Source organism: Phascolarctos cinereus, unplaced genomic scaffold, assembly GCF_003287225.1.
Source record: "Phascolarctos cinereus isolate Bilbo 61053 unplaced genomic scaffold, phaCin_HiC Scaffold_5;HRSCAF=322, whole genome shotgun sequence".
NCBI classification, from domain to species: domain Eukaryota; kingdom Metazoa; phylum Chordata; class Mammalia; order Diprotodontia; family Phascolarctidae; genus Phascolarctos; species Phascolarctos cinereus.
The window spans coordinates 247,039,811-247,051,859 of record NW_027555958.1 but is presented as its reverse complement, the minus strand read 5'-3'; the positions used below and the strand labels follow the sequence as shown (position 1 = coordinate 247,051,859).

General features: G+C 48.4%; 2 protein-coding genes across 2 annotated transcripts; one reads left to right on the top strand and one right to left on the bottom strand.

The window, feature by feature from the left end:
* Positions 1-141: 141 nt before the first annotated feature.
* Positions 142-2,096, top strand: SAPCD1 (suppressor APC domain containing 1). Its single transcript, XM_020974276.2, has 4 exons — positions 142-337; positions 708-848; positions 1,392-1,475; positions 1,814-2,096. The coding sequence occupies exons 1-4, from the start codon at positions 146-148 to the stop codon at positions 1,916-1,918; spliced, it is 522 nt and encodes a 173-aa protein (XP_020829935.1). The 5' UTR covers positions 142-145; the 3' UTR covers positions 1,919-2,096.
* A 76-nt stretch (positions 2,097-2,172) lies between these two features.
* Positions 2,173-11,932, bottom strand: VWA7 (von Willebrand factor A domain containing 7). The gene is made up of 16 exons (XM_020974269.2): positions 11,510-11,932; positions 10,280-10,561; positions 9,863-9,959; positions 9,219-9,329; positions 8,541-8,736; positions 8,234-8,403; positions 7,385-7,497; positions 7,012-7,128; positions 5,500-5,676; positions 4,801-4,933; positions 4,472-4,624; positions 4,272-4,364; positions 3,849-4,138; positions 3,410-3,549; positions 3,040-3,214; positions 2,173-2,819 (listed from the first exon to the last, which is right to left on the bottom strand). Exons 1-16 carry the CDS (start codon positions 11,735-11,737, stop codon positions 2,643-2,645), a joined length of 2,652 nt encoding a protein of 883 aa, XP_020829928.1. The 5' UTR covers positions 11,738-11,932; the 3' UTR covers positions 2,173-2,642.
* Positions 11,933-12,049: the final 117 nt, after the last annotated feature.

Sequence of the window (12,049 nt, the reverse complement as noted above, 5' to 3'; positions counted from 1 at the left end):
ATTCTGTAATTCTATGCGATCCTTCCAATTTGAAAACAGAATGTCCCAAAAAGAAATAGAAAGATACATGAGAGGAAAAGTGCAGTCAGAAAGAAAGAATGAGAGGCTAAGAGGAGGGCTGTGTGGAGGGAGGGTGGTGGGAGGGATGTGTCCTGGTGGGTGGGGCCGTGCCTCGGGCTGCATATGTGTGCTGGTCTCTGACCTCCAGCAACCAAAGGCCATGGGGAGTCAGAAGCTTGGAGGGTCCAGGGTCTCTGTGCAAACTCCTTATACGGTCTTGTTGCTGCCACTGGAGACCAACCGTCAGGATCCTGGAGCATTGAGCTTCTTCCTTTGGGTGAGGTGGGGAATGAATGGGGAAGTCATCCCTCTCAGGGCCTCAGTCATCCTGTCCTTTCAGGCTTCATTGAACCTTGGGTAAAGGGGCCCTCTCCCACCTCAGTTTCCAACAGCACCGCCCCCCCTTGGGGTCTTAGCTGGCTAGTCCTGGATCTTATACTCAGTAGCCAGACAGTGAACTCATCTGAGGATGAATAAGGACAAAGAGTGATGCCCAAGGGCCAACCCCCACCCCCAACCCAGAAAGGGGTCCAAGGAGCTTGAGGGAAGCAGCTCAGTTCCTTCTGGTGGGAAAGGAAAACTAGTCATCTTGAGTTATGTATGACATGGGAGGTTGGTCACCCTCTCATACCTCTACCCTCCCATAGCTTCAAGGGATGCGTGCCATAGAGAGAGAGCAGGATGCCCTGTGGCAGGGGCTGGAGCTATTGGAAAAGAGCCAGGCCTGGTACAAAGGGAGTCTAAAGGAGGCTCAGAGATGGCAGCTGCATCTGGGAAACCTTGGTGAGGTATGAGGGATGAGAGGGGAGAAATAGGAAATAGGAGGAAGAAGCCTCTGGAAGATCCCTGGAAAGGAAGAAGTTAATGGTGATATCTGAATGGGATTGGATTATACCATTGTGCACAGCAGGGAAGTGAGGGGGTGGTTAAGATTGGTCAATTGGATGGGGGATGGGTAGAGTATTAGGCTGTTCCATTGGTATGGGGAGGGGGAGATTGGGATATTCCACTGTCATAGGGGAGTATAGTGGGTTATCTGGGGAAGTAAATTGAGATACCAAAGATTGGGGGATGGGGAGAGGGAATGCTGGGTTTCCATGGGGTTGGAGGTCATGGAATGGTAAAAGAAATATGAGGATGAATTGAATGAAGAGAGTGTACAGAAATAAAATACTGAAATTCTGCAAGCAGGGGAGAGGGCAGTGGGATTGGTCGAGAGCTTTCCTTTGTGGCTGGGGTGGAGGGAGGGTGAGACAATGGACTGGAATGTTTTACCCTGAAGAGATTGGGGTGGTGGGGAGGTGCCATCCTCCTCCCTCTTTTCTTCCTAGAATTTCCATTCAGAGCCCAGGGCCCCCCTCCTGGCCCAGATTCAGAAAATGAACAGCTGCCTGAAGAGTCTGATACAGGGGAAGGTAAATTCGGTTTTTCTTTTCTTGTGGGAAGATTGGCTAGAAGACAGTTGAAACTGATTTCCCCCAGTTTTTTCTGCTTTCTCTGAAAGTGTCTTATCCTTCCCCACCCCGACCCCCCCAGCCCAGTCTGACCGAGCCCAAGATGGGCTGGAACGAAATGCTGATTGAACAGAACGTGAGGCTGCTGCTAAGACAATGGACAGAAGTAGCAAGGGGCAGACTCTTGTCAGTGAGGGATAGGGGAGAGGGTGCTGGATACACATGATCCCCCTCAGAAAACCCCCATCAAAACAAACAGAAAACCCCACTATTCTCCACTTTCTTCTTCCCTCTTTCAGGACCTGCAAGGGCAGCAAGAACATGAGCAGATGGCCCAGCCTGAGGGGGAAGAAACTATTCAACTGGGCCAGATGAAAAGACCAAGGGGTCCCACCCTAGTCTAAGGCCCTCTTCCATCCCCACTTTGGTGGATGAGAGAAGAGATTGCTAGAAATCCACTACTTCCTCTGTCCCCATTCTTGTCCAAGTTGAAATGACTTTGGGTGGCAAATATATAGATATTCCTACTTCCTAGGCCTCACATGAGAGAGAGAAATAATTAAAGTTTCTTCTTAAACCCTCTCAGGACCTTTATCTCCTTTAAATCTTCCCAGTATACTCTGTCCTCCCATCCTATATCCCCAAAGAAAGCAACACCATTTATTGAGAATTTATTTAAAATATTAATATCAATATCCTGTCATCTTTCCCTACAAAAATAAAACAGAAACCAATTCACAGGCCTCAAATTAAAATTTCCATAACCAACAGTCCCTGGACTAGAGAAAAGGGGATGGGAGGCAGGGAAGGGCACGCTAAGGTAACAAAACTAAAGTAATTTTCTCCAAAAATCAGTCTTTGATTTGATTCCCAAAAAAACGTTGTAGGGGAGAGGGCAAAATAGTGCATTATGAGAAAAATCTTTCTCTCCTTTGACCTCCCCTCACCCCAACTCTTTCACCTGAAAGGAAACAAAATGACTGCCACGATTTGAAGGAGAAACCCCAGTCTCTGGATTGGTAGAGGAGAGGAAGGGTCAGGGCCTCCTGGGAGGATCTGGGCAGGGTCAGAGGCAGAGCCTCCCTTTCCTACCCAAGAACCATATTTGGGGATGTGGGCAGGAAGGCATCAGCAGGCTGCTATGCCAAGCACCAGCAACAACCCCCTCACCGGCCCCCACCAAGGGCCAGCTCCCATGGTACCCCCAGCCCCACTCCTCTGGGGCCCCAGAGTGGAGGTGTGTAAGTCCGGCCTAGCCATGTTGTGACTTGGCCTTGAAGAGGGGCCAGGGTCATCCAGTGGCTCCTGGGAAGAAAAAAGGGGAAAAAGATAGGGCACAGGAGCGTGCAAAAGAAAGAAAAGAAGAAAAGACAGGCAGGAGAGAAGGAAACAAAGATAGCGTTATAAAATGAGAATGGAATTAAGCTTCCTACTCACCCAAAGCTAAAGTCTGATCCTTGTGGTCACCCCCTGGCTTTAACCTATCCAAGGGGCAGGTGACAGGTGACAGGCAGGTAGGTCTCACCTGTGGGGGGAAGGCCTGCACCAAGAGCTGGAGGACAGCATGTGCAGGGGGGGAAGAGTTGTTGGACTCGGCCTCTGCTGTCACTGTCAATGTCACTAATGAGTCCAGTGTGGCTGAGCCAGGAACCTGTAGCCAGAATTGCCCCCAGGCTGACTCATTCTGCCCCAGGTGAACCCTGTGAAATTAGACACATTTTGCTCACTGCCCTTTTACAGAGATCCCAGGGGCCCCTTAATAAAGCATCCCAACTGAAAGGTAGAGGCTCAGAATTAATCCGAGCTCCAATGAAGCAGGGTGAGATTAACCAGAGCTGACAGTTAGAAATCAGGGAATGGTGTTTAGAAGTAAGTCTTAGGAGGCATATAGTTACCTAGAGAGGTTGGAGGTGAGGGGGAAGCTGGGGTTGACAGAAGCTGTAATGATGAGGTCCCAGGGTCCTGAGAAGCTAGAGATTTGGAGACTGAGCACAGCCTGGTGGCCAGGGCTAAGAGGGCCAGAAGGACCACTGAGCTGGAGAAGGGAAATGAGAAGAGCCAGGTTGTAGATGGATCGATGTCTTCCCCTCTAAAAACTCAGTTCATAAATTCATCCATCACTAGAGCTGGACAGGACCTTAGAAATCAAGTACAATCTTCTCGCGTCAGATAAAAGAATGTCCAGGAAGGGGAAGTTACTTAACCCAGTTCAATTCAAAAGCATTTATTAATCACCTACTATGTGTAAGACACCACTCTAGGATACCATGATGAAAAACAGCAGTCTATTCCATCTTCCTCTCTTTCCCTCCTACTATAACCTCCAAATCTTACCTCAAGAAGGACGGGAACCACAGTGCAAGGCTGAGAGGCTACTCTCTGAAGACTGGATCCCTTATCATCCTGGCCAATCAACTCCAGGAAGAAAGGTCTTTGGGTGTGAAGGACGTTGGGGTCCAGGAGGGCAGTGAAAAGTCCCTGTTCAGGGGCCCCTGTTGGCTTCAGGGCCACACTGTCCAACTCTTGACCCCCTGGGCTTCCCCGAAGGATAATGTGAGAGTGATTCATGTTGGGGATGCCAGAAACCAGTCCCATCACTTCAACCAGAAGCAAAGTATGAAGACCTAGGGAGGGATAAGAGCAGAAAAGGGTGTGAAGAGAGATGAAAAACAAGATGGATTCCAATTTTCTTGTGTCTCAGAAGCCTGGAACAGGAGATTGTGGAAGGAGAGGCAGAGAGCAGAGTAAATGTTATACCTGCAACTGGTTGGCTTAGGGGATAAAGGCCAGGATGGGGTCCATTATCAATAGGAATCCCAAAAGAGAAGAGGAAATCCAGGGAAGTCTTAGCTGGAGGAGGAGAGAGGGGATGTGAGCCACTTACCCACTATATCAGTCAACTCCAGAAGCTCCTGTGTTTCCTGCTGCTGCCCCTCCCCCCCCAACCTCTTCCTTACCTTTCACTTTTACTCCAGGTGTCCCCTGTGCTGTGATCTCTATCACCCAGGCCCCAACCTGAGGGGGGTCATTTAGGTTCACTGTCCAGAACTGACCAAAGCACTGAATATGACCCAGAGGCCCCCAATCCTGATCAATATCCTGAGAAATACCTGGAGGGCATAGCGAGGAGACAATTTATTTCTATCTCATATATAACAGAACATCTCTAAGGAGAGGGAATATTAGGCCTCTTGAGCTTTCTCTGTCATTCTGCGTCAGATATTCTCCAGCCCAAATCTGTACCCCTTTTATTATCAGTCCCCTTTCCTGCCTTCCCCCTAAGTACCTGTGGGGTCTGAGATCCTAAAAGTGCTTATCTCTCCATGGAGATGGATGATGACCCCATGAAGCATCTTGTCCACGTGGAACATGAGAGACCCCTTAGGATTCAGGACAGGAGGCACCAGGGCTAGGGTCACCTTGAGGATGTGAGGAAGAAACATAAAAAGAGAGGACAGGGAGGGAGAAGAACAGAGACAGAGAAATTAAGTACCAGATGGAGAAAGGGATGGAGCTAGGGTAAAGAAAGGAGGATAAAAGATATGGAGAAGAAAGGCGAGGAATGATTCATAGGAATTGATGAGGCTGGGTTATGGGTGACCATATCCCCAACCTTACAAAGTGACTGAACTTTCAATGCATACCCCTAGAGCAAGAGATAGTAGACCAAAATGGGTGTTATTTTTATGGTGAGTAGAAACTGGAACTTTCAGGTTAGTCCAGATAGCTCTGTAAAAAGTCTTCCTTTCCCCAAGCTTCTAAAGAGCAAATTTTTTATGGGATCTATTTCCCTTGCTTTAATAACGAAAAGAAACTGGGGAAATCCAGAGGAAGACCTTGAAGTAAGCTCCTCCCTATCCCCCATCGCCCCCCAGCAAAGGATTTGTTTCCTGTTTCCCTCACCCTCACAACATGACTGCATTTCCTGTGTAAGTTTTCTTGGTTTCTATTTCCTCACACCCGGTATCCTGGGGCTACTACTCACCATATCCACCACGCTCTCCCCCACCACACTTGCCACATTCTGAATATACTGGTCCTTGGTAAAGATGACTTCTCCTCCTGAAGCCATGGCTATTGACTGGTATGGTTCAAACCGCTTTGGGGAAAGGACCTCTCTTCGAACCCGCCTTGATGGGTCCTCCGTCACCAAGAATGTCACCTGTGCTCAGAGATGTATCAAATTATTAGGCACATGATTGACAGGTTTTGCTATTGTTGTCCCTGACTCTGGAAGCCTGTGGAATGTCTCCAAAGCTAGGGTGTTATGGTGGGGTCATGCATCCTCTGGCTGTAGTCACTGTTGACTTGTTATGGCAGTTTTCCATATGCCAGCTATGTGGAGGAGGAGTCTGTGATCTTGGCCTCAGGTTGCTGGAAGTTCTAGTGCTCTAATACCATGTCAGCATTGTAGGTTGAGTCTCTTGGTGTATTCTTATGGTAAGATCCAGTACAATGTCTTCCATGACATAACCAAGTTCCTTAAGAGCACAGACCATGTCTTCTATTGTCACAGACTCCCCTCCAACCTCCACAGTTTCACACACACACACACACACACACACACACACACACACACACACACACACACACACACACACATACTTCCTCATGCTTCCCACTTCGATTATGTGATGGGAAGGACTTATTTTATGTACTTTCTGAGGGGTAGGTTATTCTATTTCTAAGTTGATGAAATGAACTTTAATTGTATGACATAGTTCCTTCCATCTCCTCTTTATTTTGGCTGCAGGAAGGGTAGATACCTAGCTAGCAGAGTGATAACATGGGGGAATGATAATCACATGGAGGGGCGCCAATGAATAGTCACTGGATCAGGAAGTTTCCCAATTTGCTGAGACTTAGCCTAGGGTTGTAGAAAGCACTAGCAAGCTTTATATCCAAGACACTACTCTAAAGCAGGTAGGGAACTGTAGCTTTCATAGAATAGGTTAAGATTTTTCAATATTTTAAAGCATCATACTTTGTTTCTTTAAGTTCTATTTCTAATTACATTTCTCTGGTATATAATTTCTGAATTTGTATAGCTGCTTTTCCCTGGTAAACAAACTCTGGAGTTCAGGGTAGGGGGAAAGGGAGGAGATGTCAGAATCAGGTGTATCAGGAGAAGAATAGGAAAGGTAATTAGGGTTTGAGTATGACATCTCTGAACCCCCAAAGCCAAGGGACGTTTTAGCAAGTAGTGAGAGTTCAGAAGCAAAGGCAAGGTGTTGGTATCAACCTCTGAGAAGAGCTGGTGCCCAGAGAAGCTAACACATCAGTGGCGAGGCAGTGAGTTCTAAGGCCAAGGGGTGGGTTTCTCACAGTTTAGTAAAGGATATAGCACAGGATGGGTGTTCGATTCACGTAAAGAATACGTGCTTCTTGAATTACTATCTGTTGTTTTGAAGTGTCCTGCCAACCTGATTTGTCTCAAATGGATCTCTTTTGGGGTCTCTTTCGGCTTATGCTTACTGCATTATTGTGGGGTGTTCACCTTGCAGTGCTGCTTCTGGCTCAGGGCCTCTACACGATTGGTGAGATGGGCATCCTTGGGGGAGGCATCAGTGAAGACAAAGATGTCTGAGAACTGGGGTGTGTGGAGCAGGGCCAGCTGGGATAGGGAAGAGAGAGAAGAAAGAATTAAAAATTGAGTAGAAGGGGTGAAAAGCTAGAAACCCTGTCCATACAAGGAAGAAAGGGATGTGGTCTAGACAAAGCAAATTGTTGGGCAAAGAGTAAGGGGCTAAGTCACAGAGGAGAAGAATTCTTGCTCCAAAGGTGGAGAAGAAAGGGAGAGGAGGGAAGGAGAACCCTAAGGATAGAGATGGGAAGGAAGAAGGGGGGATGGGGAAATGAAGAAGAAGGACCTCCAGGGCTGACAGACACATCTCAGGCTCATCTCCACCCCCTAGGGCATGGATCTCATTAAGATGTTTCCAGAAAGCATCAGGGTCACTGGTCTTAAGGACAGGTCCAAATCCTGAAAAGGAGAAGAGGAGGGAGGATGAAGTAAGTGAAGGAAGATAGTGGCCCCAGTCCTACTCAACAGTTATTATAGTAATTCCTTATTCCCCAGCCAAAAAGCCCTCTTTGTACCTGGAATGGGGGAGAAACACAAATCAGAAAATGCTACCATTTTGAAATCATATTAACAATAACAATTCCAACATGTACAATGCTTTATACACTTCAAAGAACTTTCATGTCCAGTATCTCATTTAATCTTCATACGGCAACCCCAAGAGGTAAACTAGGTAGTTATCATTACCTTCATTTTACAAATAACAAAAATAAGACGAAAGAGAATTCCGTCATTTGTCTAAGGTCACAAGTTGTTGGCAGAACAGGACTAGAATTCTCAAGGTCCAAGAAGAAAATAGGGAATAACTGATTGCCACAGATACTCCTCAGAGTAGCTCTGTTTCATGCTGATCTCTATCAGCAGATGCCATTCCAGCTCCCAAAACTGAGGAAACTGGAAATGATTAGTTGTCATTTCATCCCCTCCCCAAGCCCATTCCCAAGAAAAGCCCCGACTGGCTTTATACCACCTAGGCACTCATCCTCCTAAGGATATGCTGCCATTTTGGAAAGAAGGGGAAGAGCACTCACTCCTCTTGGGCTGCCACAGAAAGGACTGCTGTTTCATAAGGGAAAAAATAGAAAGTGGAGATAGAACCCAGCATCCCTGCTCTCTACCCTGGGGCCACTGTTACCAGGATCATGGAAAGGCACAAGAATGTAGTGGGTAGGCTCCATGGGGCCACCACGGCGTTGGTCAATGATTCTCCGAGCCTGTATTTTGGCTGCATTAATTTCTTCCCCCATACTGCCTGTAGTGTCCAGGACAAAGCTCAGGCCTGAGGCTGGGGAGATCTGCAGGAGCCTGGAGGGTGAAGGGGCACTAATGAGGGCCCTAGTTCTCTGACCCTCACCCCCTGACACCTCTCACCTCCCGCAAGGACTCAGATGTTGAAGTCTATGCTCAACCCCCCCAGTATTCCCTTCTCCCATCCTGCTCACCTGGAAAATCCGGTATCCCCTAATCGGCCCCGAAGGAGGTTCAGGGCCTGGATTGAGGCCTGGAGAGCAAGCTGGGCAGCTTGAGGGTGCAAATCATGGTGTGGTGAGAAAGCTGGAGAGGTGCTGTCCTTATTGATGCCCCCTCGGGGGATATCTCGGCTGCTCTGGTCAAAATGGCCCCCATGGCTACATTTCCCTAATGTGAGGAAAAAGGTCCAAGAGAGATAAGGAATGCGAATATCAAAACCCCTCACTCCCAGAATAGAGGGAAGCACCCTTCCCAGCACCTAGTACCAAACTCCTTAGGGGCCAGGAAACATGTTAGTAGCAATACAGCCATTCTGGAGTTCAAACAAGAGTGAGGATGTTGGCATCACTCCAGTAACCCCGAGGCATCCCCTCATCACCCTACCCTACCACATCAAAATGTTCTTGTGAACAACAGAAAGCTAACCCCAGAAACATGCCGCATGATTTTGAGAAGACAGAACAGAAAGGGGACTACCCCTCTCCACTCCCTATCCCTTTTATTTTCATTCATCAGTCATGGCCACCCCAATGGTGCCAACTCTAATATTATCCTTTCCCTAACTTTTCATAGGCAGTGGCACCTTACTGAGGAACCTAATAATGGGAAGTGAGTCTTTGGAGGAAATGGGACCCCTTCCTGTAGCATACCTGGAGGTTTGGGGGGTTCTGCCCCAAAATAGCCAGAGGTGAGGAATATGGAACCCAGCAAATTTCCAGGGCAGCTGAGCTCTTCACAGTCAGAGCACATCGGGTCCCCAGCTGAGAAGAAAGGATTGCCACGGTGGGGAGGTTGAGGTGGTAATGGGACAGAGCTCCCCAGGTCCCCAGTATTTTTCACTCTGCCCTTGTCTAGTCTCTACTTCCCAAGAAAAGGAAGAAGACAAACAGGAAGTATAATTGGTGTCTCTATATTCTTATTGGCAAGACAAAGAGGGAACCCGGGGATGGGAGACAAGGTAGTTTCTTCTCTCCCTCCGTTCCTTTCTTCTCTCGCCTCCCAAACACACACACACACACACACACACACACACACACACAAACAAGTGATGTAGGTGGGAGGCAACACGGTGCAATGAAAGACTTGTGACTTTGGGCAAGTCAAGTTTCCTTTCTCTCAATTTCAGCGTCTCCATATGCCCTAATCTGTCCTGAAAGTCCCTTCCAGCTCTCTCATCCTATCTAGGATTCTATGAAAGACTGCACTGGGACACTTTTGCCCAGGTGGGTGAGTTAACCAAAGTGACTCTCAGGACTTCCTACCCCAGTCCAGGTGGTATGGCTTGGACCCATACCCTGTGCCAAGTTCTTGAGCTTCCGTCCTGGCCACAGGAGGTCAGGGTGGGGCTGCTGCTTTCCCAGCTCTACCCAGTTGCTATGACTGTAGAAATCCTGGGGGTAGAAAGAGGTCAATCATGGCCTACTCCTTTCTCCCCCAATTTTAGTTTCCATTCTTTCTCTCCATCCCTCTCCTGCCCCATCAGGAGACTCATTGCTCCTGTTCACCATGAGACTGTCATGGGTGCCCCATGGGGCCAATGCCCTACCAATCTCACCAGTGCCTTTCAATTTTCCAACTTCTCTAATGACAAAACTCTCATAGGAAGTGCCACCCTCTTGGAAGAGGGGACATAGGAAAGGGCCTCAATTCTTTCCCTCATCCTGATTTTCTCTTCACCCACACTCTTCTTCTCCCTTGGTCTCCAGCCCACCTGTAAGGCATGTAGCATGGCTCCTAGGAGTTGGCGGGCCAGAGTGTATTCCAGGGCACGGGCAGCACTGAGGGCTTCCCGAAGGCTCCCCACAAGGCGGGCCTGGCTCCCAATCAGCTGTTCTGCATCAAAGTGCAGCTCAGGGTCATTCCTGGTCACTGAGAGGAAGTCTTGGGCTGCATTGGCACGAGCCACCTCACCAAGGGCTGCCCGGAATCGGCGGGTTGGGGTCCCAAACCCAAAGTAGGCAGCAAAGAGGTCATCAGCCAGCAATGTCCGGCCCTGAAAAGAAGAAAAATATCTAGGATTTAGGAATCTAGAAAGAACCCCCACTGTTCACCACCAGATAGTGCAATGAGCACCTTAAAAAAACTGTGTGTCTGGACTATGCAGGGGAGCTAGGCAGGCATAGGCCTTTGTCCTAGACCAAGCACAGGGAAGGCCTTTCCCTAGAAATCAAGGCTTCTCAAATTACCTTTGGTTTACTTATCTGTTGTCTTTCCCAGTATTACACCAATTCTTTGAAAGTGGGGATTATTTTGTTTTGGTGCAGTTTGAAGCACCTAGTATGCGCCAGGCACTGTGCCAAGCAAAGAAAGGCAAATGACAGTTCCTGTCCTCTAGGTGTTCACAATCTAACAGGGGAAACACTATGCAAACAATTATATACATATAAGTTATATATTTGATCAAAAGCAGATAATCAAGCAAGGGAAGACATTAGAATTAAGAGAGATTGGGAAAGGCTTCCTGTAGAGGGTGGGATTTTAGCTGGGGCTTGAAGGAGGAGGTAGAGATGAAGAGGAAGAAGGTTCCAGGCATAAGGTACAGCCAGTGAAAATGCCCAGAGTCTGAAGATGGAGCGTCTTATACAAGGAGGCCAGTGCCAGTGTGTATGGGAGTATGGTTCCTCACCCCCACCCTCAGGACCCATAAGAACGCGATCAGATATTTAGAGCTGGAAATGGACCTTAGAGGGCATCTTGTACGTGACTTGACCAAAGCCACACAGGTGGCAAGGAGGAAATTTGAACTCGGATCCTCTGACTCCAAATCCTGTATTCTTGCCAGTTAGTGGGGATACCTCCCTTCCCACTAAATAAATGTTTGTTAACAGAGAGTGTCTTCCCCTTAGCAACCACAGAGCCCTAGACAGACAGGGAACTCCTAAGAACCTCAGGGGGAACATAGAGCTTTTGGGAGATTTGGGAGTAGCAAATGGGGTCTTACCTGGAAGTCCTCCAGGCGGAGGGGATTCCTGCCAGGGGGTGGCCGTTCCAGGAAGAGCTGTAAGGTAACATTGAGAGCAGCTTCCTCTGTCAGGTCCTGGTGGGTGATGGAACTGGGGGCAGCCACCAGGCTCCAGATGTTGGGGAAGAAGCCAGATGCTGGGCAAAGCCATGGTAACAGCAGGAGTAAGGAGCCCAGGCAGGGGTGAGGCGCTTTGAGAGGCGTCATGGCTGAGACATGGACCTGAGGGGAGGTCAGGGTGGAGGACAGAGACACAGGAGCCAGTGTGTGTATGTCTGTGGGGTACAGAACAAAGTGCCCAGATTCTGAGGAGAGGGACAGATGGAGTGGTACACTGAGCTGAAGCTCCTTCCTTCCTGGCCAGCTCTGGGTCTACGTCTCTTGCCTCCCAGGGCACCTGCCTTTTCTACCCTCAGCCTCACTTATCTACCCTAGCTGGACGCTGTCTTATCACCAGGACAACCAGAAAGTTATCATGGAAACAATGGGTGGCTTAGGCAAACATACCTGCCAGGAAAG

Excerpts from the sequence above, each read along its gene's own strand:
- SAPCD1 (XM_020974276.2), top strand. The coding sequence starts at position 146 with ATGTGTCCTGGTGGGTGGGGCCGTGCCTCGGGCTGCATATGTGTGCTG. Across the intron at positions 338-707 it reads CATTGAGCTTCTTCCTTTGG|CTTCAAGGGATGCGTGCCAT; the intron begins GTGAGGTGGGGA and ends ACCCTCCCATAG. Across the intron at positions 849-1,391 it reads ATCTGGGAAACCTTGGTGAG|AATTTCCATTCAGAGCCCAG; the intron begins GTATGAGGGATG and ends TTTTCTTCCTAG.
- VWA7 (XM_020974269.2), bottom strand. The coding sequence starts at position 11,737 with ATGACGCCTCTCAAAGCGCCTCACCCCTGCCTGGGCTCCTTACTCCTG. Across the intron at positions 10,562-11,509 it reads TCCGCCTGGAGGACTTCCAG|GGCCGGACATTGCTGGCTGA; the intron begins GTAAGACCCCAT and ends TCTTCTTTTCAG. Across the intron at positions 4,139-4,271 it reads CCTAAGCCAACCAGTTGCAG|GTCTTCATACTTTGCTTCTG; the intron begins GTATAACATTTA and ends ATCCCTCCCTAG.